At 53.1% G+C, this 25,861-nt stretch overlaps 10 protein-coding genes across 10 annotated transcripts; 4 read left to right on the forward strand and 6 right to left on the reverse strand.

The window, feature by feature from the left end:
• Positions 1 to 105: 105 nt before the first annotated feature.
• Positions 106 to 2,682, forward strand: K460DRAFT_364290 (iron-sulfur clusters transporter-like protein atm1). The gene is made up of 5 exons (XM_040932980.1): positions 106 to 688; positions 752 to 1,020; positions 1,069 to 1,245; positions 1,292 to 2,158; positions 2,210 to 2,682. The coding sequence occupies exons 1-5, from the start codon at positions 229 to 231 to the stop codon at positions 2,498 to 2,500; spliced, it is 2,064 nt and encodes a 687-aa protein (XP_040790882.1). The 5' UTR covers positions 106 to 228; the 3' UTR covers positions 2,501 to 2,682.
• Positions 2,652 to 3,765, reverse strand: K460DRAFT_375191 (alpha/beta-hydrolase; the record flags this gene model as incomplete). The annotated part of the gene is made up of 2 exons (XM_040934744.1): positions 2,652 to 2,761; positions 2,817 to 3,765. 2 exons carry the CDS (start codon positions 3,763 to 3,765, stop codon positions 2,652 to 2,654), a joined length of 1,059 nt encoding a protein of 352 aa, XP_040790883.1.
• Positions 3,766 to 3,948: 183 nt separating this feature from the next.
• K460DRAFT_334243 (uncharacterized protein) lies at positions 3,949 to 7,336 on the reverse strand. The gene is made up of 2 exons (XM_040930907.1): positions 6,759 to 7,336; positions 3,949 to 6,653 (listed from the first exon to the last, which is right to left on the reverse strand). The coding sequence occupies exons 1-2, from the start codon at positions 7,118 to 7,120 to the stop codon at positions 4,226 to 4,228; spliced, it is 2,790 nt and encodes a 929-aa protein (XP_040790884.1). The 5' UTR covers positions 7,121 to 7,336; the 3' UTR covers positions 3,949 to 4,225.
• A 115-nt stretch (positions 7,337 to 7,451) lies between these two features.
• K460DRAFT_308446 (uncharacterized protein) lies at positions 7,452 to 8,892 on the reverse strand. The gene is made up of 2 exons (XM_040930103.1): positions 7,916 to 8,892; positions 7,452 to 7,868 (listed from the first exon to the last, which is right to left on the reverse strand). The coding sequence occupies exons 1-2, from the start codon at positions 8,497 to 8,499 to the stop codon at positions 7,736 to 7,738; spliced, it is 717 nt and encodes a 238-aa protein (XP_040790885.1). The 5' UTR covers positions 8,500 to 8,892; the 3' UTR covers positions 7,452 to 7,735.
• A 49-nt stretch (positions 8,893 to 8,941) lies between these two features.
• On the forward strand, positions 8,942 to 10,776 carry K460DRAFT_334249 (uncharacterized protein). The gene is made up of 2 exons (XM_040930908.1): positions 8,942 to 9,201; positions 9,251 to 10,776. The coding sequence occupies exons 1-2, from the start codon at positions 9,172 to 9,174 to the stop codon at positions 10,373 to 10,375; spliced, it is 1,155 nt and encodes a 384-aa protein (XP_040790886.1). The 5' UTR covers positions 8,942 to 9,171; the 3' UTR covers positions 10,376 to 10,776.
• Positions 10,777 to 10,968: 192 nt separating this feature from the next.
• K460DRAFT_427372 (esterase/lipase) lies at positions 10,969 to 12,162 on the forward strand (the record flags this gene model as incomplete). Its single annotated transcript, XM_040938270.1, has 4 exons — positions 10,969 to 11,056; positions 11,138 to 11,261; positions 11,323 to 11,510; positions 11,599 to 12,162. The coding sequence occupies 4 exons, from the start codon at positions 10,969 to 10,971 to the stop codon at positions 11,907 to 11,909; spliced, it is 711 nt and encodes a 236-aa protein (XP_040790887.1). The 3' UTR covers positions 11,910 to 12,162.
• Positions 12,163 to 12,228: 66 nt separating this feature from the next.
• K460DRAFT_281055 (uncharacterized protein) lies at positions 12,229 to 13,654 on the reverse strand (the record flags this gene model as incomplete). Its single annotated transcript, XM_040928461.1, has 3 exons — positions 12,229 to 12,374; positions 12,447 to 13,002; positions 13,055 to 13,654. The coding sequence occupies 3 exons, from the start codon at positions 13,652 to 13,654 to the stop codon at positions 12,229 to 12,231; spliced, it is 1,302 nt and encodes a 433-aa protein (XP_040790888.1).
• Positions 13,655 to 13,945: 291 nt separating this feature from the next.
• Positions 13,946 to 15,066, forward strand: K460DRAFT_276677 (WD40 repeat-like protein; the record flags this gene model as incomplete). Its single annotated transcript, XM_040928133.1, has 2 exons — positions 13,946 to 14,109; positions 14,166 to 15,066. The coding sequence occupies 2 exons, from the start codon at positions 13,946 to 13,948 to the stop codon at positions 15,064 to 15,066; spliced, it is 1,065 nt and encodes a 354-aa protein (XP_040790889.1).
• A 334-nt stretch (positions 15,067 to 15,400) lies between these two features.
• Positions 15,401 to 16,820, reverse strand: K460DRAFT_281128 (uncharacterized protein; the record flags this gene model as incomplete). The annotated part of the gene is made up of 2 exons (XM_040928468.1): positions 15,401 to 16,116; positions 16,172 to 16,820. The coding sequence occupies 2 exons, from the start codon at positions 16,818 to 16,820 to the stop codon at positions 15,401 to 15,403; spliced, it is 1,365 nt and encodes a 454-aa protein (XP_040790890.1).
• Positions 16,821 to 17,321: 501 nt separating this feature from the next.
• K460DRAFT_334261 (translational activator) lies at positions 17,322 to 25,854 on the reverse strand. Its single transcript, XM_040930909.1, has 6 exons — positions 25,604 to 25,854; positions 23,448 to 25,540; positions 22,718 to 23,396; positions 22,477 to 22,671; positions 18,252 to 22,424; positions 17,322 to 18,193 (listed from the first exon to the last, which is right to left on the reverse strand). Exons 1-6 carry the CDS (start codon positions 25,731 to 25,733, stop codon positions 17,415 to 17,417), a joined length of 8,049 nt encoding a protein of 2,682 aa, XP_040790891.1. The 5' UTR covers positions 25,734 to 25,854; the 3' UTR covers positions 17,322 to 17,414.
• Between the last annotated feature and the right edge of the window lie 7 nt (positions 25,855 to 25,861).

Consider the following 25,861-nt stretch of genomic DNA (forward strand, 5'->3'; position numbering starts at 1 on the left):
CTACACTACACTACACTACTACAGTATGATGCAGCCTCGTTCAGCCCTATCTGGCGCAAACACGGCAAACATGCGGGATGCAATAGCTCCCCACTAGGTACTCATCACGAAATCCCGCCCGCCCATCGCACAATCCTTCGACAGTCGCTCCTTTTCTGCCATTAGAGCTCCCTGAAGCTCCGTTTGAGATACCCGAAGCTCCAGACACTCGAACATGTGAGCTTCACCATGTTGCTCCCACCGCTTGCCCGCGCCACCAGCCGACCGGGCCTCCGAGCTCATAGCTTGGGCCTGCGTCCAAACGCCATATACCACGCCACACGAGTCTTCACCTCTTCTCCGCTTCACAGAAAAGATGTCCACGGTCAGCGGCCCACGCCAGCTTCCACGCCCGCCAAAGCAAAGGTGGTCGCAAAGGACCCGCTGCTGCAGGAGCAGCTGTTGACCAACAAAGAGCAGCGCAAGGCCGACTGGGCAATCATGAGAGAAATGTCCCAGTATCTGTGGCCCAAGGACAATCTGGGCACACGCTTCAGGGTGGGCTTGAGTGTGGGGCTGCTGGTGGGCGCAAAGCTGCTCAATGTCCAAGTGCCCTTCTACTTCAAGAGCATTGTCGACTCCATGAACATAGACTTTGTTGCTGTGGGAGGAACAGCGACGACCGTGGCGGGTTCTATGATTGTAGCATGTAAGCCCACCAAGCGCCACAGCCAGTGATCCCACCTTGCCTGAGACTGACCAAACGAGACAGACGGCTTGACTCGTATCGGCGCCACCGTTTCCCAGGAGCTCCGCAATGCCGTCTTCGCGAGCGTCGCCCAGAAGGCTATACGGAGAGTAGCGTGCAGTGTGTATGAGCATCTGCTGAGGCTGGACCTGAGCTTCCACCTCTCCAAGCAGACCGGGGGCTTGACTAGAGCCATTGATCGCGGAACCAAAGGTATCAGCTTCCTGCTGACATCAATGGTCTTTCACATTGTCCCAACTGCCTTGGAGATCTCGCTAGTCTGCGGCATTTTGGTGAGCCGACTCAGACAGATCGTACGCTGCAATTGCTGACAACTGAAGACCTACCAATACGGCTGGCAGTTCGCCGCCATCACAGGCATAACCATGACGGCATACTCGGCCTTCACCATCTTGACTACTTCATGGCGGACCAAGTTTAGGAAGCAAGCCAATGCTGCCGATAACAAGGCGGCTACCGTGGCCGTGGACTCTATGATCAACTACGAGGCAGTCAAGGTACGTTGCTACCCTTCTACCCTCTATTCTGCTAATACCATTGCAGTATTTCAACAACGAAAAATACGAAGTGGGCCGGTACGACAAGGCGTTGAAAGACTACGAGAAAGCCTCCATCAAAGTCGCTACCTCCTTGGCCTTCCTCAACTCCGGCCAGAACATCATCTTCTCCTCTGCTCTCACCGCCATGATGTATCTCGCAGCCAATGGTGTCGCAACAGGCCAACTTACCGTGGGCGACCTCGTCATGGTGAACCAGCTGGTCTTTCAACTCTCGGTACCTCTAAACTTCCTAGGCTCAATGTACCGCGAGCTCCGGCAGAGTCTGCTGGACATGGAAACCCTCTTCAACCTGCAGAAGGTCAACGTGCAAGTCAAAGACAAGCTAGATGCCAAGCCACTCGCCTTGTCTAAAGGAGAGATCAAGTTTGAGAATGTATCATTCGGATATCGACCCGATCGACCTATTATCAAGAACCTCAACCTCACCATCCCAGCAGGTAAAAAGGTCGCCATCGTCGGCCCTAGCGGTTGCGGAAAGTCCACGATACTGCGCTTACTTTTCCGCTACTACGATGCGCAACAAGGCCGCATACTCATCGACGGCCAGGACATCCGCGACATATCACTCGATAGCTTGCGGAGAGCCATCGGTGTCGTGCCGCAGGACACGCCACTTTTCAACAACACTATTCAGCATAATATTCACTATGGCAACTTGGAAGCGACGCAAGAACAGGTCCACGAAGCAGCCAGACGGGCGCACATCCATGAGAGCATCATCAAGTTCCCTGATGGGTACAGTACTATGGTCGGTGAGCGCGGCATGATGATCTCGGGTGGTGAGAAGCAGCGTCTGGCTGTTGCAAGACTGATTTTGAAAGATCCACCGTTCCTCTTTTTCGATGAAGCCGTACGTTCGTCCATACCAACCCACTTGCAACCCTACTAACTCAATCCACAGACATCAGCGCTAGATACCCACACCGAGCAGGCCCTCCTCAACCACATTAATTCACTCGTCAAAGAGAAGAAACGCACATCTATCTTCGTAGCGCACCGTCTCCGCACTATCTACGACTCTGATGTAATCATTGTCTTGAGAGAAGGAAATGTTGCCGAGAGTGGGACGCATCAGCAGCTGATCGACAGCTCAGGACTGTACTCTGAGCTTTGGAGTGCACAGGAGACAATGTTTGCGGATCCGATCCAAGATGAGGATGTTCTCGAAGTCCAGGGCGAGGTCAAGAAGTAGGATGAGGTGATGAAAGCTATATTTGTATACATCCCCAATCAGGTGTGTGAATGATGGGAAAATAGAAGTAGAGATCGCTTGGATCTCGAGTGCAGTGTCATGAGTAGAATCAGCACTTAGCGTAACCAAGCCAGATGCTTACAGCAACCTGTCAACCGGCTTTAGCCACATCAAACCCGCCTCTTTTATGCACCTTACTAATAAACTCGACCGACTGCTCAAAGACCTCCATCCGCTCCTTTTCCAAAACGAATCTTGGTACTGCCATTTAATTAGCAACCGTTCCCATAAAAGTCTCCCAATAGAAAAAACTTACACTCCAAGAACCCGTGGAACCCATTCTCAATCAGCAAAACGTGGGCCTGTCTATGCCCATCGCCGTCATTTCCCATTTCCTTCTTGAGCCGTTCAGCCATAACGAGCTGTTCGTGAAGCAGGATATCAATACCTGCAACGACAAACAGCATATTATCAGGCAAAACTTCCCTCTTCGCCAACGTAGAATGCAATCTCGGGTCCCGCAGATGCTGGGTACGATTCGTCCCGCCGTAGACGTCGTACATGGGCATCAAGAAGCTCAACAGATCAATAGTGGGAAATTTTAATGGCACGGGTTTCTCCTCTGCCTTCAATCTCGCGTCGACTAGGGGGTAGAAACCCACCCACGCCTTTGGGACGGGTAATTGTTTCTGATGGAGGTACTGGCATGCACTGAGCGCCAGGGACCCGCCGACGGACGAACCGCCGATAGTGAAGAGCGCTGGATCCACCCCGAAGTCCTTTGCGTGGGTGATGAGATACCCGACTAAATCGTCGATGTCGTCGTGTGCGGCCGAATACAAGTAGCGCGGCGTAATTCGGTACGTGAGTGAGATGACGACAGCGCCGGTTTGATCGGACAGATATGCACACCATCTCGTGCCATGCTCCGGGCTCCCGCCTATATACCCACCACCGTGTATATCTACATGAAATGGTTTCAAGTGCCTGTCCCCTTCTACTATCGAGGTAAGGGTCCTGGCTCGAGACGGTTGATACACTAAACACCTCTTCCTCCCACTCCTCGTGGGCACATAAATCACGCTATACCTGTTGTTGAATAACCATGTCGGCGCTGTGATAAGTGCAACGAAGAGGTTGATGGGTTGAAGGAGGAGTGTGCGCCAGCGTTGCCAGAATGGAATGGTGGAGAAGATGGCGTCGTACGTTGGGTAAAAGAGGGGTGGGAGTATCGAAGACTTTGCGCGGATAAATTGTAGGGCCATGAAATTACTTGTCACTATTTGATCAGGATGTGGCTTCTTCCCCTTTTGTTTCCCAAGTGGGTACTGGTATACCGCGAGGTCTGGTTGTTAACGAAGGGCGGGACTTGCGATTAGTGCGAGATGGAATGGAGACAGATACGGAAGGGCGTGGACTCGTTTATTTGATACACAATTGTATCAAGTGTTGCCTGATGTTGTTGTGCAATGCGAAATACGAAGGTAGTTGCCCACACCTCGGGGCCTGTGCCTGGCGTAACACCGGCACTAGGTAGTTTGCTCCGATGTTACACAATGCACACGGAAATCGTAGGAGTGCATATATGTTGGATATTAGCGAGTATCTGATCGCTATATACCGCACCTAGTACGTATCTTACCCGCCGATTAAAAGCTCTAATCATTTTCTGACCAGATCTAGAGTCTGCTTATTATTGACTGCTCAGCCTGAAGCCTTCACTGCCTACTCCGCTAGCCTAGCAGCGGACTTGACCTTCTCCTCAACGCTCAGACGGGCAAACTTGGGATTTTTCGCAACAGACTGCCAAATCTCACCGTGTCTGGGTTCCGCCATGGCAGCTTTGGAGAGTACCTCCCCTTTCTTCTCTTCGGTGCCATGCTGCTCCAAGAATTTGTAAAACCAGATCCAGCCGTCAGCGTAGTCAGGGTCCAACACGATAGCTTTCGTGAACCACGATGCTGCCTTGTCTAGTTTACGCTCTGACCAGAGGATCCGAGCCACGACAACAAACAATTGTGGATCTTTCTCGACTTTCTTAATCGCTTCAAGCGCTCGTGGTCTGCGCTGGGTGCGCGACTCCAAGTGCATGATCTTCTCCGCCCACAGAAGGCCTGAATTGGGACACTCCTGGAGCGCGGTGGCCATGATCTTCTGGGCAGCGGGCACGTTGTTCTGCCGGCGTTCGAGACGGACTGCTTCACACAAGAGCTCGGCGTTCTTGGGATTCTGTTGCCTGCCGCGGTCTAGTGTTGAGCGGGCTTTGACGACTGCACCTTGCTTCTCTTGTATCCGGGAGAGGAGGATAAAGAGCATTGGTGACTTCGGTGCTGCACGAGTGCCAATGCTGAATGCCTCTTGCGCCTCCTTGAGCTTTGACAACTGCTCGTATATCTGACCCTTGATGGCATGTAGTTTCCAGCTACCAGGCCAATTCTGCAAACCTTGATTGCAGATGTCAATCGCAGCCTCATAGTTTTCTAATTGCCGCTCGAGGACGGCAGACTTCATGAAAATCCGGTCGGTAGCAGCCGACTCCCGAGCGACCTGCAGGAAGCTGCGAGCCTGCTCGTAATTGCCAGCGTCAACCTCGAAGTCAACCGCTCGGGTATAGAGGTTCTCGTTGCCCGGTAGTTGTTCGAACGAGCGGCCCAAAACCTTACGAGCTCCTTCAGGGTCTCCTGATTGCCACATCTCTCTAGCGTAGAGCAGCCAGAGCGACTCTGAATTCGGACAGGCGTTAACCGCGTGCTCAAGAACACGGAGCAGGGAATCGGCAGTGCCATGGTGCTTCTCAAGGTCCGCAGACGCATGCCAGACTGTTGTTGAGTAAGGAAAGATTGAGACGGCGTGTCCGAGAATAGCACGTGCAGTTTCATACCGTCCGCGACCGGATATGCTCTTGGCGTCCTCAAGCCATGTGTCTCGTCGTTCGTCGTCTTCGTCGAGACCCCAGCCCACAGTTCTCTTGACTATCGAGGCCGCAGTTGCCTTGTCGCCTTCTTCTTCGCAAATCTCAGCCTGTGCCAACCACTCCTCGCGTTTAATCATGGCATTTTCCTTGATGAGCGCCTTTACGGCACGCTCCATGATCTTGTCGCAAAGTTCGATCTTCCCTAGCTCTTCTTGCAACCTGGACGCATGTACCCAAATCGCCCAGCTGGTGGGTATAGCTTTGCGTGCTCTGTTCAAGACCTGCTGAGCTGCATCAGCGTCACTTACGCGCGCGTAAGAGATCCACAGTTCCTCGGAGAGAGGTACTGTCTCTGTAGCTTTGGCGAACAATAGCTTCACATTCTCAATGTCTTCCGTGTCGTTGATCAATGTCTTCCAAAGCTCGACTGACTGCGGGTTGTGATCCAGTGCTTGTCGAGTGACCTTTTTCCTGGCAGCTGGCGTTTGCTCGAGATCAATGGCCGCTTGCCATAGCTTGATGGCCTTCGGGTTGAGTTTGATACCATTTGCTGCGATAATCTTTGCGTTGTGGATGCTCTCCCGATTGAGGCGGATAGCTTCTTCCCATACGACGATCGACTTGGGACACATTTCACAGCCTCTTTGTATGACTTTCTTTGCAGTGTGAATCTTGCCAGCCACCTCTTCTAGCCGTGCAAGTGCAACGTAACCAGGCCCGTTGTGTACGTTTGTCTTTACAGCCGACTCGAGCAGGACTCGGGCGCGGTTGATGTCCTCGACTGGGACCTCGTCACCTGTTGCTTGCTTTCGGTCCAATGCCGTGATGTATCCTTTCGGGTCGACTGAGGTCGCTGTTCCGGATGTTGTCGTTTGTGTGCCAGGGTTGGAGGCCGCCGAGTCCAGCCGCACTGTCAACGCAGACAACTGTGCAGCTCCAATAGAAGCGAAGTTCGTCATGGTTCCCGAATCGGCATCATTTGAAGATATCGACGTATCAAGCTCCCCGGATTTGGACGCTGCTTGCAGAACGCTGTCCGGTACAGCATATGACCGTGAATTTGCCATGCGAGCCTCTCGCGCACGCTTCGCCCTTCCCGTCATGTCTCCTACTTCAGGCAACGCAGCCCATTCTTCTTCAGATACGGAGCCGAGTGCTCGTTTCAGGTCGGCGAATTGTAGCTGGATCTTCGGATTATTTTTCTCGTAATCGTCGCGTTCTTGCTGCTCGCGAGCTTCCCTAGGTCGGACATCGGTATCTGTTCATGGAGAAAAACACGATGAATACCGCGACAATAAAGATGGAGGGGAGGGGCATTAGGAGAAACAAAAGGGGAGTACTAACCTTCGAGCTCTTCGCCGTTTGTCCATCTTCTCATCTACCTCCTGGTATATGCGATCTGCCTCATCGTCGTCCTTGTCGTAGTTCATGCCACTCGAAAATAGACCGACTTCATTGTCAGGGTCCTGGAACCGGTCCTCTTCTTCGTCTTCCTCCTTTTTCTCTGTCACACCGTACGCAGAGGGAGCTGCCTGACCCAAAGACGCCGCGCGTTTTGCTAGCATCTCCTTCATCTGCTCCTCTGAAGGTCCCTCACGAGCCGGACCCAAATCGCTTCGAGTCGTGAACCCAGTGGCACCACGCCCGAGACCAGCCACATAGTTCTCAGGCGCGGGCATAGATAAGAAGTCGCGTCGTCCGCTCATTCTGGCGGTATGGGCCTCTCAACTATCGACGTGTGGTGGTGATCTTGCCGCAGCCCGAAACCGTTGCTGGGCTCTGCAACACCCTCTGTTATTTGTTCAACTGGACCGGGTATTGCTCTCTCCGACGGGGACCGACGGGTAAGTCAGATTGCGAAGGTGCAATAGCTTGGGCTACGGAGGTTTACAAGCAGAAATGTGGGATGGGAGGTGGTATGTGAGAGCAAACGCATCAGCACATTCTGTAAAGTTAGGCTGTCGCGTATCACGTGCCCGATTAAAGCTTTGGAGGTAATCGGCGCTAACCCAAAAGGTAGTTTTGCGACAAGCGACTCCCAAGGTTACTTATTACTTAGTTCGGAGATTGCAGTATATTTAAAAGCAACGTGACCTATATTTATGATTGCTAATGATCTTGTTACGGCTCATGTGAATCTTAGCATCAGGGCTCCAGCTGCGTTTGAAGTGCCCATTGACATTTCCAAGACTCGCCATGTGCACCCCAAAGTCTTCCTTTCGTGAGTTGCCATGTTACTCTATCAAGATGGGCTACATGCCAGGCCGATTTGCTCTCGCGTATGTTATCAACATCTTCGTGTGTCGTGAAACATATGATAATCACCGTGGCGACAAGGGCGCCTTCCCATTTGCTGGGTTTAGTGCTTGAGACTGGTCTGCGGCGTTGGGTGACAAGGGCGGTACTGGTGGTGCGGGTTCTCGGATCGCCATGTTCGTCTTCAGGTCTTTTGCACTACGAGACGTCAGACTACGCGCAATAACTGACCAGAGTCATCTTACCTTCTCGACTTTTTGAGCCCACCGATCCACTTCTTGAGGCTCCTACCCGTAGACGATCGTTGTACCTGTTGCCCGCGGACTTCATCCACCTGACCAACACTGCTTCGTTGGCTAGTCGGACTGAACTGGCTGGCTTCCGGTGTTGTGTCGTCGTCTTCGTCGTCCAGTGGTGGTGCCCACCTCTCCACGTCCCCGTTGACCACGACGAACCAGCCCAGTTTCGCTCCGGGAGCGACCTTGTCCCTCAGGTCTGCAATAGCTGCCCATTGTTCTTCCCCAAGACCGTTCCCTCGGATGTCGTCTACATCCACACCGAGTTGGATGTGGTGCACGATGTCGCATACGTATGCGTACGGCTGGTCTTTGACTGTGATATCTTCAGGGTCGTATTGCTCGATGAAGCGGAGGCCGGGCAGTTGGGCCAATTGCTCGGGCCACTGGTCCTTGAAGTTTTTAATCATGCAGGCTGTGGTTGCGGGCGCCATAAGCCACTCTGGCGCGGCATCGTCGAGGTTCTGGAGGATGACGTGGATGCGTATTTGCGCCCGAGGCCAACGAAAGCCGTGAACGAGCCACGTAGGCATCTTGGAGGCTACTGTCGTGAGCAAAGTCGCTTCGTGAGGATAGATGAGCGCAACCGTAGAGACCACTAGAGAAAGAAAAGCAAGACGCCCAAGATGCCGTGGGGCCCGTCCTGCTGGTCGACTGACGTCCCGGCCTGTGTTTTCTGTTTGGAGCTTAATTGCCTGTAACTACTGGATCGCGTCCTAAGAGGACTTTTTCTGTCCCGTCGTACATTGGCCTACATCAAGCAAGCCCTGTGGTCTAGTCGAAGGTTGAGAGATGGCCTGGAGCGAGGTGGTTGGGCGGCTGCAGCTCCAAGCTTGCGGCTTCCGGCTCCATGACAGATTCGGAGAAGACAGCAGCGATCTATGCTGGCGCGCCCGGATTGCCTAATTGCGGGGAGGCCTTGGAAGGAGGATCCATTTATGACCATTCATCTATTCCCTAGACGGGTTGACCTCTCCCACTGACGCTAATGCGGGTCCAAGGCTCCCCGTTCGCGTCCCGCCACTACCTTGTACTCGCTGCTCACTCACTCACTCACTCACTCACTCACTCACTCACTCCAACACGCGCCATTGAGGGTTAGCCGTTGGTGCCGGCTTCCTCCTTTCACCGAGCGCCAGATACAAACGTCAGCATGCCTCTGTACGTCACCCTACGGTTGAACCCCGTTCTGCAGTCGCTGACGGATGATATACAGACACTTGTTAGGCAAAAAGGTACTTGAAGCAGACAATTCTCTACAGTCCGTGTCCTGACCTCACGCAGTCATGGAACGTCTACAATGCCGACAATATTGCGCGAGTCGAGGCCGACGAGGCCGCCGCCACCGCCCGTGAAGCCGCCGATGAGCAGCGCATGCAAGAGCTCGATGCCGAACGACGCGCCGCCATACTTCGAGGGCGAACCCCTCCACCGCTGCCCGACGAAGATGCGGTTAAGGATGCTGGTCGGAAAGGGGACCAGGACAGAGGTGCTCGCGGACACGACAGGAAGCGGAGGAAACTTGTTGGCGAGGACGACACGGCCATGGAGATCCGACTGGCGACATCCATCACAGCTCAAAAGGACGGGGCCAACGAGACTGCGACCATCTTGAAGCTCCGAAATATCTCGAGCGACGCTCCGCTGACCGACCATGCGGGCAACATTGACCTGTTTCCTGTGGAAATCAAGGCCGCAACACAGCGCGAGAGGAATGCAGAGGCTGAGAAGGAGGAGAAGAAGAAGAAGAGGAAAGAGCGGGCTCTCGAAGATCAGTACACCATGCGTTTCTCAAATGCCGCCGGTTTCAGGCAAGGGCTGAGCCAGCCATGGTACGCAACTGGCCAGAAGCCCTCGCAAGAAGCCGAGGAGCGTAAGGACGTTGTCGCGTATGAAGGCTTCGAGAACAAAAACGTGTGGGGCAACGAAGATCCGCGACGCAAAGAGCGGGAAATGGCACGTATAACGACCAACGACCCATTTGCCTTTATGCAGAAAGCGCAAGCTCAGCTAAAGAGGTCCAAAGAAGACAAGAAGAAATGGACAGAGGAGCGCGACCGCGAATTGAGAGAATTGCGAGCAGCCCAAGAGCGAGAAGACAGGAGAAGCAGGCATCACAAGAGGAAGAGGCGACGCGAAGACGACTACGAGGACCGCAGGTCGGCCGGTCTTGGACATGGCATGGACAGAGATGGGACTTCTCGGCACACTGTTTGCCATAGAAGTCGAAGCCGCAGTCAAGAGCGGCGTGAGAATGGACTTGGCACCATAGAGGGCAGAGTCGTAGCCCACGCGGATCGTCAGCATAAGAGTCGGGACTCATGGCGTGATCGAAAAAGCCGACGCCCCAGAAGTCTGAACCGCGAGGATCGAGATAGAGACTTGGTTTCGCGTATCGTAAGGAAATGATCATAAAAAGTTGCGCGGGCAATACAGTCGAAGCGGCCCGAATCTTCATGTCGTATGGAAGTTTTTTCAAGTCATTATTATACCCAATTCACAACTTCAAGGCTCAGCGCCCAAAATTCAGTTTTAAACTCCAATTTGCCAATCCCACTTCCACTCTCCATCCGCTTTTCAAGTCGTCACTCCAATGCAGTGCTCGAAAACTCGCGATCGCATTCATCGCATCGGACTCGAGCAACGAGACAAGCTGACCCAGTTGATTAGGGCCTTGGTTTCTCCTCGCCATGCGGGCAGGCAGCACTGCTTTACAAGCTTGATCTCCAAGGTGACCAATGGCTATATATATTATATAGTTTTGATATATCACGAATCGATATTACATAAAAATAAGTTACTTAAAAGCCGGTAAACCCCTCTACCAGAGATCATACAAAAAAGCGTAACAGAAACTTGATCAAAGACGCTGGTTCTCGTTGGCTGTCGGCTGGTCGATGCACGAGCTCCGACTCGCTCCGTATGATTTCCAGTGTTGAGCTCCAGATTTCCTCTTTCGCATTGTTCGACCCCAGTCAATTTCTTGATTGCACTCGAGCACCATGGCGTCCAACCCCATGCAATGGTGTTGCGTTGTTGGCGTGAAGCATGATGGCACTCCCAAGGGGCAGCTCAAGAAAATTGGCGATAGTAAACATTTCCCATCCGCCGTATAGGCATTGATACGTAGGCTAACTGCACACACAGTACGCACATAATTTACTTACCCAGAAAACGGCAGCACCCAGAACGCCGTGCTCATCATGACCGACGTCATAGGCATGGACTTCCCCAACGTGCAGCTCATTGCCGACCAATTCGCTACCAACGGCTATTTCACCGTGATCCCTGATGTGTACGCCAAACCCTCAAACTCACCACATCCACTATAAGTACTCATTTCAGCCGGCCCCTAGTTTCAACGGCAACGAATGCCCCTTCCCAACACCCGAATCGTTCGATCTGCAAGAGTATTTCAAGACGAAAATACCGGGAGTACCCCAGGTGGATCCCATGTATGAGTCAGTCATCAAGCATCTGCGCGAGGAGTTAGGTGTCAAGAGGCTGGGAGGCGTGGGTCATTGTTTTGGTGGAAAGTATGTGTGTAGGTGGTTGAAGGAGGGCGCATCCAAGTTTCGTCGACGCAGACGAAGTCTGGGGAATCAGAGGACCGCTTTCAATCGCCGCGGCAGGTGCGTATCGTATCGACTTTTACTTTTATCGGAATGTGTCATTCTTCAAGAGATACAAGTGCTACCAAACACGAGAACAGAGCCTGACCGTCTGTGCAGAAACTGATTTCATCTTCTCCACGGAGAAGCGTTGCGAAACAGAAGACATACTCAAAGAGCATACCGTACCGTATCAGGTGTTCCTGTATTCGGATGTCGAGCATGGTTTTGGCGTCAAGGGCGATCTCTCGCACGCCAAAGCCAGGTTTGCGAAAGAGCAAGCATTCATGCAGGCAGTGCATTGGTTCGATGAATATGTCAAGAAAAGGTGACTTAAGATCTATCGTATGTTGAGTTTTGTCGACCTGTTGTTCAATTTTCGTCACCAGGAACGTTGGACATACGAAGGCGTGGAAGGTCGCACGTCGAAATGCCAGCGGCCACCAGTAGTGAGAAATGCTATATGTTGGGTGCTGAAGATGCCCGGTTGTCGTCCTGTTGATGATGGTAATGCATAGGAGCAGTGGGTAGTTGATCTATCAGAACGCATTCCGTGTTCGCGCTTGTTGTACCTTCCACGGCTACTTTCGCAGTGTTATAAGTTGTGCTGTGCGAGTATCCGTTCCGGCTACGTTGACGAGAGCCACTTCCTCAAGTCTCGTCGTTCGGCTGAGTAGTTGGCGACTCAGCAGGACTCGGCTCTTTCGATATTTGTTCGATATTTGCTGTGACCTTTGAAGCCCATGGTGGCTCGCCATCCTCGTCAAACTCAGCCCATTGAAAGAACCCACAACCATCTCGACCGGGAACGTAGTTTGTATGACACATCCACATGTACCGGCCTCTCGACTCTTTCTTCCGGGTTGCACACCTCAGTACTGTCGGCACGCCGCAATTGCATTTCGGTGTGGACTTCGGGTGGAGACTATCTTTGTAGAATCGATAGGTGATATTGAGCCGCTTGTTCTTCGCCAAAGGATGCGGATCGATGGCTTGCGCCGGTGCGATGGAGTGTTTCCATTCTTCCTGCATCTCGGCGTGCATGACGAGCAGCGAGTTGTGCGGGAGATGGATCGATATCTGACCTTGGGCGTCGGCTAACGAGCCATCTATTTTTCGGTGTGTGTCGTCTTCAGCAAGGATCCTGCGTACACGGAACTCGCGGGCTACTCCAAGACTCAGGCTACCAATTACTGCTCGAGGACCGAGATAGGTGAGTTGGTCAGCATGGAAGCCCACGTTCTCTTTTGGTCCGTCATAGCAGTTCACGAAGGCGGTGTTGGCCTTCCAAGGTTGAGGTGACTGGTATTTGAGCTTCTTGCGGCCAGGATAGAAGTCACGGATCCGTCGTTGGATCTCACGGTTCACGGCATCCTCAACCTGCGGACATGCCTTGAGCATCTCTGGCGTACTCTGTCGGACGTCCTACGAGCCATCAGCAGTAGGAACTTAGCCCCTATATCTACGTGACACCTACTTCAACTTGACGTCCATCATAAATGTACTCTGTCTTCTGCTCTTCCGCCTCGACCAAGCTATTGACGTAAAAGCAAAACGTGTGTGGGCTCCAAACAACTTTGTCGAACAGCTTAAACTCCAAGCTCTGATAGGTAGGCGCTTCCTCCATGAGTTGTAGCAGTAAGGCATCTGCCTGCTGTGGCGGTAGAAAGTTGTGGATGATCGAGCATGGTGTATGTGCCTCGATGTCCTGCGGGCTGTACAGGTATAGGGTTTGACCCTTCCGGACTAGAGATTTCCTTGCTGGCCCACTGCCTTGAGGTGCGATTCGGTATACACTGAGCGATGACTGGTACCCAATTGTCGAGGGAGCACGTCGTTTTCTCGGAGACGTCAGGCATTTTGCAGCTTGCTCTACCGATCCCTCAGAAGCAAGAAGGGCTTCGAGCAGCGTGGTTTCGTCCAGACTCGGATGCAGAGACGCCAGTAGAGCTAGCTTGAAATCTGTGGGCTCTTCCTCTTGTGGTGTGTTGTTTGGGAGTGGTACCAAAGCTGGCGCCACGGTAGGCTTCTGTCCTTCTTCGACCCGCCTTCGCTTCCGCGAGACGAACGCGTCCATGGTGCAAGTTGGAGTTGCAAAGGGTACGCATAATGTGCATTAACAAGGCAGAGACGATGCAGAGTGGCGACACGACGGGTTCCCAAACACGACGCGCTTCCACGTGACATGAAGCGGGCGGGAATGCCCCGCTGCACGCACGACGCTCCAGCTGCCTCGGCGATTCACAATCGTCATGCCGCACCAGTGCTCCTCCTCGACACCAGCAGCGTCGTCACCTGTCTACGAACGATGACGCGAATCTACGCGCCCTAGTCTCCAAGCCTTGAATCATTCTCATAGCTTCACACTATGCTCGAGTTCCGAACGCAGGGCTACAATGGCTACAGCGTCAAGTACTCGCCCTTCTTCGATTCGCGCATAGCCGTCGCAACGTCAGCAAACTTCGGGCTGGTAGGCAATGGAAGGCTATACATACTAGGTTTGACGGCAAATGGCATTGTCGCAGAGAAGTGGTGAGTGCATTCTACGCACATGCACACCCACGCAACACTGACAATGCCCACCATAGGTTCGACACACAAGACTCCCTCTTCGACAGCACCTGGTCCGAAGCCCACGAAAATCAAATCCTCACCGCAGGCGGCGATGGCTCCGTCAAACTCTTCGACATAACCCTCTCCCAATTCCCAGTCCAGTCGTGGCAGGAGCATGCTCGCGAGGTCTTCGCCGTACACTGGAACCTGGTTGCGAAAGACACCTTTTTGTCAAGTAGCTGGGACGGCACAATCAAGATCTGGAACCCCAACGCTGCCCAGAGTATAACGACGCTGCCGACGCATAGCTGCACCTACTCGGCAGCCTTCAGTCCACACAACGCGAGTGTGTTGAGCAGCGTAAGTTCGGATAGCCATCTGAGAGTGTTTGATCTGAGGACGCCTGCGAGTGCGAGTAATCATCTCACCATGAGCGTCCCGATTCATACCCCGCCGAAGCCGCGCATGGGCACTGCTGCACCAGTTGGCGTACCTCCTGCAGAAGCTCTAACCCACGACTGGAACAAATACCGGGATTCCATCGTTGCTACGGCGGGTGTGGATAGGATGATACGAACTTTTGACATTAGAATGCCGCAGGCTGGACCGATTGCTGTATTGCCGGGGCATGAGTATGCAGTGAGGAGGGTTACATGGTCGCCGCATCTATCCGACATACTGCTGAGTGCGAGCTATGACATGACATGTCGTGTCTGGACAGACGGTAGCGCCATGGGCGTAGGGTCGGTAAAGCAAGAGAACATGCTGGAGGATCCCATGTTCCATGGAGGTGGGAGAGAGATGGGCAAGATGGGCCGCCACACCGAGTTCGTAACAGGCGTTGATTGGTGCTTGTTTGGTGCGGAAGGCTGGTGTGCCAGCACGGGATGGGATGAGAGGGTGCTGGTGTGGGACTGTAGGGCTGTCATGCAATGATGATCGTGACGAGTCTATGACGAGAAAACGAATAATGTCCGAAACAACTCATCAGGGATGCCGACATGATCTAAGAAATGATATTCTTCTCAACGCTGCCTTCTCCTCAAACAATGAGCTATAAATGGACAAGAAGCCTAGGAACCGTTGATGGTCCAATATGCCAAAACCAAACAGGGTATCGTCCCAGATCCAACACCATCAACACCCATTTCATATTTAATGCGCCACCCGTAATGCCACAATAGTGGCCCGAAACCAAGCTAGGGCGCCGTGAAATGCAACACTAACGACGGAACTCCTTGCCGCGTCGTTGGAAACCTGTCCTCTGTGCTCACAGATCCCCCAAATTCAACACATCATCGAGGGCAGTGTCCATCTCCGCGATGTCTTGCACACTGCCGCCCTGCCAGTTCAGCCCTAGGTCGTCGTCGATCTGCATTGGATCTCCAAAGTCGACGTTCCAGGTTTCACCAGTCACTGAATGGCGACGCCCATTCGAAGAAGCACCATTGACGCCGTTGGTAAGCCCTCCATTCGTCAGCGGTCTCGCTATCGGAGTCTCGTATATCTCTTCGATGCCCTGCGTATCCAGGAATCGACTGTTCATTATGGCCCCGGCGGTCAAGGGCGTCTGTCCAAGGTACGAATCACCTAGCACGAGAGCAAGCCGCAAATCCTCCATACTCAACAGCTTCCTTTTCCGCCTCTCCTCGCTCTCACTAGGCAACTCCCCTCCAGCGCCTCTCAACAGCTCGCCCCTTTCCACCATCCGCTCCTCCCTCTCCACTTTCTTTTTAAACTCTCCGGTCCGCACGTACCCTGCCCCATTCGCACTTACTTTTCCGAGGAGGTTGGCCAAGGCTTCTTTGATGTATGTTTCGGTAGCGATGTTGAGGTAGTCAGGGCAATCGGGCGTGTGACCTTGCGGGAGCCCGAATTCATAGCAGATGGGGAGCAGGCGGTAAGATATTGTGGTGCTGGTGGGGAACTCGTGGGTTTCGACGTAAAGGGCCGAAGTGTAGCGTTTGCGGATCTCGAGGTCCCAGTCTATGCCAATGTTAGTATACCCCTATGCATTCCGAGGAGAGGGGTGTGTACGTACTCGTCTTCCCGAATCCACCGCCTTGTGTGCTACCCGGCCCAACCTCCAGCTGTTTGACTCGTCTCGCATCGACATACTCCTGCACCGGGCCCAGCGCTCCTACTCCCGCCGGGCCTGGACCCTCGCTTCCCATGTTGGCGCCTCCATCGCCCGCCGGTATAGTCTTTAGGCGTTTCCTCTCCCTCCTGCTCAATTGCATGACCTCATACTTTAATCTCTTCTCGCTCTCATCACCTGTACCCTTGATGGTCCCGCTCGTCGGCTTGTCACTGCTCGACACCCAACTCGCAATGCCCGCCTCCGGTGCGTCGCGCCATATGTTCGCATAGATTGCTGTAAATAGAGCGTTATGCGCGTGCTCGAGAGCTGGGGTGGTCAGAATCTTGGAGAGCTTGAATGTGAGCTCTTCCTGGTTCAAGTTGCCCAACAGGAAGAAAGATAGCGCTTTTTTGTAGATAGTCCAATCTGCGTCGCTGATTGCGCCTTTGACGGCAGCGTATAGAGGTTCGACATCTATTCGAGGGGTTCGTGGGGCGGAGGGCTTCTTTGCAAGGTCTGTTTGCAGACTTGAGAGGCCGGGGAGGGAATGGGAGGATAGTGTCGGGGTCGTCGAGACATTCATATCGTTTGGCCGTATTGTGCCTGCCATTATGGCGGTATATATGCGCCGTGGGCGCGCTCAATGGGCTGCAATGCGTGTGGTGTTTGCGCGCCTTAGGTTGAGTTGAGCTGAGATGCGGGCCGAAGCGTGATGGCTGTGGAGATGCGGAGGAGGGCGCGAGGGCGCGAGGGCGACGGAGGGTGATGCACGGTTGTAGGAAGGCGGCAAGTTGATCGCCGACGTCACCGGTAGTCTTCTGCAATGGCGCAGACGTGTAATAGGCGTGGTGCGAGGCGTGCGCTGATGGAAAGGTCGCGTCGTGGGTAGCCAGGTGAGGTTGGGTGGAGGTCGGAGGTATTGCGGACTTCACTGCCGAGAGCATCTTGGGGTACGGACCAAAGAACATGCGCCCAAGACAATGCAACGACTGAGACACTTCAACGGCTCGAGCCATTTGACACAAATCAAGTTGACTTGCACCATCTCTCCGATTTCATCATTCTGAGACTCCATGTAGGTAGGTAATCATGATTTGATGCATTGCGCCGTCCCAATACTCCACACCTCATGCAATCGCTTTTTATACCACATGTCTGTGACTTCTTCCAAATATATATAAGCCCGTCATGCTTCCTCTCGTACCTAGTTCTCTCCAAACACATCCCCCAGCTCAACCTTGCCCACACTCCAAATCTCCCTCTCATCCTCCATCTCATCGCTCGACAAACCCAATCCACCTGCACCACCCTCAGCCTCCTTCCTCTCTCTAGCCTGTCCAGCCAACCGTAGCGCCACTCTCTTGAAGTAGTCCCCCATGCTGCGCTGCTGGCCAGCCGACAAACCCTTGCCCGGCCCGGCCATGTACTTGTCGAAGACGGCGCTCTCCTCATCCACTACAGAGAAGATGGTGAGGAAAGTGGCTTCTGCAGAGAGCTTGACCGGAATGACGGGGTCGCGGACCGAAGCGAAGACAGGAGGTATAAGGAGCGGGATGTGCGGGCGGACAAGCTCATTATGCTCACGGGCGACGGTCCGGAGCACTACGAGCGCCAGGCGTCTCGTGTCAACGGGATGACCAGGCTCTATGACTGGTGCCAGAGCCTCGAAGATTGGCTTTGTGTGGTCGAATGCCATGGTCGTCTTGTCTCCGAGGAGGTACTTGCCAGCTGCTAGCACCGCGTTGTCCGAGATGAAAGGCTGTGAATGTGCAATGCCTTGGCAAATGACGGAGACAGTCTCATCAGCGAACGACTCTGCTAACGCTTCTGGGGCATCGAGCAAGATAGCGTTGAGGGCTAGAACAGATGCTTTGTTGAAGTGAGTCGTAAGCACACGAGATTTGAGTAGGCCGGCGGCGATGTCTTCAGGAAGGCAGCTGATCAGGGCGCCGAGCAGGCGGGCGTTTGTGATTGCCATAGCGTCTAGCAACAGGTCAGCTCATGCTTGAAAATTGAAACTTGAAACAAGAGAGATGCGTACCATTAGAGTCGTCAGCTTCCGTATCAATGAGACTAAGAATCGCGTTCCTGCTCGACTCGTTCATGTTCTTCCCGGCCTTGCTTACCACTTCAAACAAGGCTTTTAGCATAGCAGTCTTAACAGCCTCATCAGCGGTCTTGGAACCAGTCACAAGTTCTGCGATGAGAGGGTCAACCCTTGGCGTGAGCTTGATCAGGGTACCCAGTGCCTTGGCTGCTCGCGCTCGCAGAACATCGGACGAAGTATCAGCAAGCGACTTCGCAAAAGTTCGCTGAAGCTGCGGCAAGAAAGGCTTGAGAAATGTCGGAATCTTCTCCAGCAGATTGTTGAGTGTGAGAAGGATGGCCGCTTTTACCTCCGTCGATCGCTCCGTGACGACACGAATGAGAGGCCCAGTGATCTGAGTGACAAACGGTTGTAGTGCTTTGGCGCTGGTGCGATCAATGATGTCTGAAATAGCCAGAGCAGCTTGTGTTCGCTGGTCGACAGACCCGTTCATGAGACCTTGGAGGAAGATAGGTAGAATGGCATTGATACCCTTCGGTAGTGAGAAGCCGGGAAGATCTGCACCAGCGACACCAACCTGGTTAAGCGTCTGTCGCGTGGAGACGACAAGAGACTCCATCTCCTCTTTTCGCAGGCGTTTGGTGGTGAGCGTGCTGAGAGCGGTCCAGGCCGCCTTGATGACCTCCTTGTCGCTATCGTCAAAGGAGATTAGGAGTGCGCGAATAAGATCAGGGTAGTATCTTGAGAAGTCGACTTCTGATTCGGCGAAAAACTTGGCCAGATGCATGTCGGCTCGCGCCCGTCTCCGCTCGTCGTCGTGCTTAGACAAAGCGAGCATGACACTCATAGCAGTGTTGAGACCATCGTACTCATCCACAGATAAGAGCACCTTGTCAAAGGACGACTCCAGCTCTGACTTGAGTTCATCATCCTTGGAAGTGATGATGTTGTCCATGATGGTATTAAGGATGTTTGGTAGTCTTCTCGTCATTGCGGAGCTAGCTACTTCAGCCAGGGAAGCAATAGCCCGGGCGTTGAACGCGGACATTGGCGAGGTGAGGAGGGTAGGGAGAAGGTTTGGTAGAATGATGTTCGAACGTGCTTGGTCCGTAAGGAGAGTGAGGAGTGCAGAAAGGGCGTTGTGAGCATCGTCTTCGCCACGCAGTAGATTGAGTAGGTATGGCAAGACTTGGTCGACGGCCCTCTTGCCGAGAATTTGTTGCAGGGCATCGAATGCTTCCGCAGCAGCTTCTCGCACGTCGACATTCGGGTCTACCAAAGCAGTCCTCACTACTTGGATCAACGTCTTTTCGTAATCCTCTAACTGCTCGGGTGAGGCAGAAGCAATAAGCTCGCGGAGAGCAATGCAAATACCTTGCTTGGCATCGGTATCGGTGGTGTGCAGACCCTCTTCTAGAGTGGGTAGCAATGTGGCTAGAACGCCGTCGCCAGCTTTTCGGATAAGCTCTCCAAGAGCATTGCCGGCAATGACCTTTTGCTCCATGTTTGAGCTTGCCAGGCGACGAATGAGAAGCTGGGTAAGCGTAGGGACCAACTCGCGTAACGTGCGTGGAGTAGCCACCAATGCTTTCCAAACATTGATGGCTGCGGTGCGGACCAGACCAGATGTGTCGCACCTGCAGATATACAGCGCGGACAGAACCTTGTTTCGCTTCTCTTCCCCGAGGACCTCCAGAAGAGACTGACCGGCCTCTTTTGCTCCCTCCTCGACCTCCTCTTCCTCGACCTTGCCGCTGATGCCAGTAAGGTTGAAAAGCAGGTCTCCGACAAGCTCCACGGAGCTGAGACGAATACGGTGGCTATCATCTGCAAGCCCCCTCTCTAGCTCTGGCAGTAGAAGATCGATGGCTTTGGTAGCAAAGTTCTTGACCAAGAGGCGACCGGCACGCAGAGCGGTGTCTCGTATTGATTCTACGTCGTCTGCGAGGCCGCCGAGAATGGGAGGGATGATCTTGCTGAGATAATTGGCGAAACTGTTTCCGAAGCAAGCGGGCAAGAATATGAACAGAGACATGAAACCCTCCCGCACCGAAGGCTTGTTGCTGGCCACGTTTTGTAAGATGCTGGGAAGAGTCTCTTCCAAGCGTCCAGTTCCAAGGCCAGCAAGCACTTCTGAAAGAGCCTGAGCAGAACCCAGTCGGTCCCCAGCGCCTGTATCAGCTTTGAGAGTGGACATAAGACTAGGGATGAGATCTGGTAGCGCATCCTCTCCAAGCTTCTCCATAAGTGAGCCGAGAGCCTTCGAAGCTGTTGCACGAGTGGTAGGTACTGGATCCACAATAGCCACTCGCAAACCGGCGACCAAAACTGGTAGATGTGATACAAGGTCTTTCCGCTCGGTAAGATACGCTAAGCTGCCAATAATTTGAGCAGACTTTCGCTTGGTTCCAGATCGGTCACCCAAACCTCGCTCTAAAATTCGAGACACAAGGGCAAGCGATGGAGCATCGAGGAAATGGGCAAATTGGATCTTGATGAGCGCATCCAACGCATCGTTAGTGTGCTTTGTCGGATCACTAAGTGCTTTGAGCAGAATGTTGACAACGCTCTTGATCTCGGGGTTGCTGATTACTTCACCAAAGCGTTGTAAGCTTCGGTTTGCCGACGAACGTACCTCTTTGTGACTGTCCGTCAAGACGGTGGTCAGTGGCGGGATAATGACAGGCAAACTTAGGGCTAGCTGGTTCGGATCCAGATAAGCCATGGCACCCAACGAGTCGCAGGCGCCCTTCTTGCTTCGCCATTGCTGGTCATCGAGGCCTTCAAGGAGAATGGGAAGAACCTGTTTGACACCAAACGAGCTGAGAGTCGAGAAGCATGTCTTTGCTGCATCCAGACAAGCTTCTCGAACGTCTGCGCTAGTGTCACCAAATCCAGCGAGCAGCTGCGGGACAAGCTGAATGATGTACGGCTCGAACAAGCGACCCAGAATGAGAGATAAGAGTTCGTAGGCTAGGTACACACCTTGCCTCTGGTTGACGTCTTTCTTGTTCTCACTAGCACCCTTGAAGGTCGACATGATACGATACTCCTTGAGTACACATAGGCCTTTGCCAAGGACGAGGCCGGCAAGACCATATGCAGCGCCACGCCGTGATGCATATTTCTTCGACTGTAGCAGTTGCTCCATCATCTGATCAACGTAGCTGGAGAGTTCTTGTTCTGAGGTTCGGACCAAAGGCGGCAGACATTGGGCCACAGCGTATTGAACTGTCTCAGATGGCGTACTGAGCGTAGCCAGAAGCCTTTGCACAATCTTAGGAACTCGCATATCTCCCGCAGTAAGATGGCGGCCTAGTGCGCCGTAAAGGATGATCACTGCTTCGTTGACCTGATCGTACATCTCCGACTTGCGATCCGGTCCTTCTAGCGCGTTCTCGAACAGTTCCATTAGGGGTTCGACCTTGGTTTGAGCCTTCGTTGTAATGACTGATGTAGCTGCGCCAATCATCTCCTCTCGCACAGCAGGGCTTCGATCTCCGAGAGGTCCTTCATAGACCAGGAAGTTCAGAAATTCGACCAGTCCATCCGGCTTGAATCCTGGTGTCATCTCCTTGAACGCAAGCGCAATTCCATCTCTGCTCTCCCAAGGATCTCGTAGATCCACTTTCCGTGGCATGCCATATTCGTCGCGCTCTGGCACCCGCGGCTTTGCCTTCTCTTTGTAAGATTCTTGAAGGCTCTTGAGAAGAGGGTCGAACGTGTCAGGGAACTTGGTAATTATCTCGCCGATGGATCGAGCGGCCGCTCTTCGAAGTTGTTTATCGAGAGAGTCAAGATAGGGTAGCATCTGCGTGCCTGCCTCTGCTTTGAGTTGCAACTCATTCTCATCCCAGATAGTCTGTGCAAGCTCCACATTCTCTGGAACATCATCGTGGCATGCAATCCAGATCTCTTCGCTAAAGCTAAGGTCGTTCATGTCTAGTTCGGCGTCAATGGCTTGCAAGGTTGCTGTTCGAACCGCAGCCTCCGGCACGATGGTCCCGCGAAGTAGTGCGCCCAGCTCCTCGTTGGTGATGTTTGGAGCGAGGCCGCTAGCGAGATCTGTCAGACAGTCCTTGATCATCTTGTAATGCTGCTGGTAACGTTGCATGGACCATACTAGTATCTCGAGCAGATCTTTGCGAGGGAGACGATTATCGGTGCCTAACAAGACTTTAGTAACGAGGTTGACCAACGAGCGCAATGACGTTCTTACAGGAGTTGGTATGGAATGCTAAGACCTCGATAGCCAGAACTAACTGTTCATCGGCTTCTTCGGCAGAAGACCTTCCAATGCCACTCTTCTCCAGGACAAGGAAGATGACAGGAAAGCAATATGCGAGAGACACTGCATCCAATGGTCTCTGTTCACTCAGGAATCGAAGTCGATAGAGGACGCGCGTGACCAAATCTAATGAAGTTAGCACATTCAAGCAATAACGTGATGTCTGACCTACCACCTAAATCTTCGTCTTCATACTCATCGGAGAGCTGTATGGAGCCGATGGTCCTCAAAGTAGCCACGCCAACAAAGGGGCGTAAGACTCCAAGCCGGTTCGAAATCCGTTGCGAACATGCAATGAACGCGGTTGCCGGTAAGTCTCCGAGTAGGAGGCCAGCGCCAGCGCGAATAGATTGAATCAAGAGATCCACAGCCGGACCCATCCATTGCTCTGCTTCTGTAGGAGGCCCAGTAGCGAGGCTCCGGATAATACCAACTCCTCGCCTCATCTTCCGCTCCGTCGCATCGACTTCATTCCTGATGACTGCTTCTTTTGCTAGTTGAGCGTTGATCTTGGCTTGCTCATCAGCGGTGAGCTTCTTCGTCTGACCCTTCTTTTGAGCAAGTTGTGCCCGTAGCTCCTCTTCCCATTTCAGGGTGTCATAGTCCTTCGTATTTCTGTCAATAGCAACGGGGGCCTTCTTGGACAGTACATCAATGTAAACTGTACCTGCCGGCGTGCGGAAGATGGCTGCCTCGGTTGGCCCTACTGCCTCCAGCTGCTTCGGGTCAAGATCTTGACTAAACTGAGTTACAACGGCCGGCAAGGCAGCCTCTGGTGCTACGAAGGCTATATCAGTGTAAGCGCTGTACGCTGCTAGGCTAATAGCCGGAAGCTGGTCATTGTTCCTATTCTGTTCAGAATATGTTAGTAATATAATGAGATGTAGGACCAATGAACAGACCTGAGTAGCCTCATTGATAGTGCTCACAAAGCCCTCTAACTTATCCCGCACCAATTGACCCGGGTCTATGCCCATGCGAAGGCATAGCTCAATCCATGAAACTCGTGGCATGATCTCGGGCCTCGCTAGAACAACCAGACCCATTGCCTGCCTTCGCAGATTTCCAATGTCAACGCTTATTTCGAGCTTCTTCAAGGATTCAGAGGGCAGACACAGACATCCCAAAACATAACTGAGCTCACTGGAGCCGGTCCTTGACGCGACTGCGGCGCTGTCCTTGTCTCCCTGTTCATTTGACCTATACCACGACCATAAGCCCTCAATCATTATGCTGCTGATCCTCGCTGTTGATGTGTGCAGATAGGTTTGAGTTAGCGCTTGTTTGGCTGCCGACTTGCCTTTGGCCGAGACGCCTTGGGCTACGATGAAGAAGATGAATGCCTGTGCCCATGCGTCCTCAGCACCTTTCGAGAATCCCTGATCGAGGAAGGGAGCTACAGCTGTCAAAGCACGAACTGCAATTACGACATCGTCCTCAGTAGACAGTTTCGAGTACACCTTTGGGTTGAGGATAAAGGAGGGTTTTGGCTGAGTAGCGAGTGACTGTGAAAGAATATCGGATTTCTTGAAGATGGAAACGAGCTTCTCGTCCTTCAGGTTGCGTACTCTATCAACGAGAAGAGCGGCAACATAATGGCCCACAGTCACTAGGCCGCTCTGTGTCGCGGGGATGGGGTTCGCATTGACCTCTTGCCAGATCTCTACCAGTTTTGGCAGCGTGGCTTGACAGAAGGCAAGTACGTCCTGTTGAGCATGCTGAGCATCAGATAGATTCCACCAGATGTCTGCTGCGCGGATTGCCCAAAGCCGTCTGACAGGCACACGCTTGTCCGCCATGCCCTTGAGAAAAGCGTCCGTCACGGTCTTGTCAAGAGGTTCTCCATTCGCCAAACCGAACGTAAGATGTTTGACCATTGCAGACACCTCTGCTACTACAGCTGGCTCGCTCGGCTCCTTGAGTGCCACCGGAGCAATACCCGCAGGGATTTTTTTCGATAGCGATGGCAATTCGGGTAGGACTGACAGCATTTGGGCGTGCAGGACTTTCTGATCAGCACCGGTGACTTTGCCCTGTTTGAGAGGATTCAGGATCTCATCCGCGACTTTTCCGATGACATCGTCACTCCGCGATCGTGAAGCCAATGCTTTAAACGTTCGCAACGCGCCTGCGCGGATGGCGGGGTTGCTAGATTTGACGTTGGATAGTAGCGGCTTCAACAGGTTTCCGAGCAGGATATCCGATAAGTCCATGGATTCCGGGAGGGCTAAAATCATTGGTGAGACGATGTCATTCAAGACCACTTCCGGCGCTCTCAACAGAGCCTTTTCGATGGGCAGTATGACCTCTTTACGCAACTCTTCCAACGTAGGGAAGCTGTCAAAAAAGTCGTGCAATGCGTTCGATACATGGTCAGGTAGTTGGTTCCTCGAACCAACGACTTCCCGTATGTAGAAGGTGTAGTAGTCATGCTTGTGTTGCTCTAGAAGCGTCTTGACGATCGGGAGCCGGGACGAGACGCCAGCGATGACTCCAAGGAACACGGAATTTCCCGCTGTAGACACCGAGCCCTTCGCAGTGAGTGTGGTGACCAACTTAGAAAGGGCGTCTTGTCCGATTGCCTCGGAGCGAAAGATGGCGCGCAGAGCCCGGCGCGTCGAGACCAATGCAGATTCCGAGATGCGAGCTGCTCGCCGGTCGGTTCCTACGCCCACACATGTTTCCAGCACCCGGGCGTTTGCGAGAGCTACGTCCAGCCCATATTTCGACCATCGCTCCGGCGATTTGGCGAATTGTAACAGCAAGACCGAACACCAATCCACCAGTACGAAGGCATTGACGTGTGCGATGCCCTTCTTAAGACACTCCTGCTTCAAGAATTTGACAATAGCGGGCAGTACCGTCTCCCCGTGCGGACCATTGACTAGCGATTTGAGGACTTCTTCAACGGCTCGTCGTGATTCGCGGTCGTCGTAGAGTGGGTAAGTTTCGAAGAGTAATTCTAGAAGCGCTTGGAGGTCGGCATTGACGAGTGCTATCACAGTCAGTCTAATCAGCCCTCGTCATCATCTTTCGGTAGTCATATACAGGTACTTACAATCATCTGCGACCTGGTGTTGCAAGCCCGATAGCTCCGCTCTTCTACGCTTGGTGGAGCTTGTTATAAGCCTTTGCCGCAGCTGTGCGCGGTCTATGGCCTGCGATTTAGCATCCCCATTCACAGACATGTCGTCTCTGCCACATGAGTGAGAGTAAACGAATGCGGGGTGTTGGCGGGGTGTTTGAAGGTATCAATTTCTCCAAATGCGATGCCGCCGGCGGAAGACCGCAGTTTTGCCGACTTTCTTTTTTTACT

Source organism: Cucurbitaria berberidis (assembly GCF_010015615.1).
Source record: "Cucurbitaria berberidis CBS 394.84 unplaced genomic scaffold K460scaffold_2, whole genome shotgun sequence".
Classification (NCBI taxonomy): Eukaryota; Fungi; Ascomycota; class Dothideomycetes; order Pleosporales; family Cucurbitariaceae; genus Cucurbitaria; species Cucurbitaria berberidis.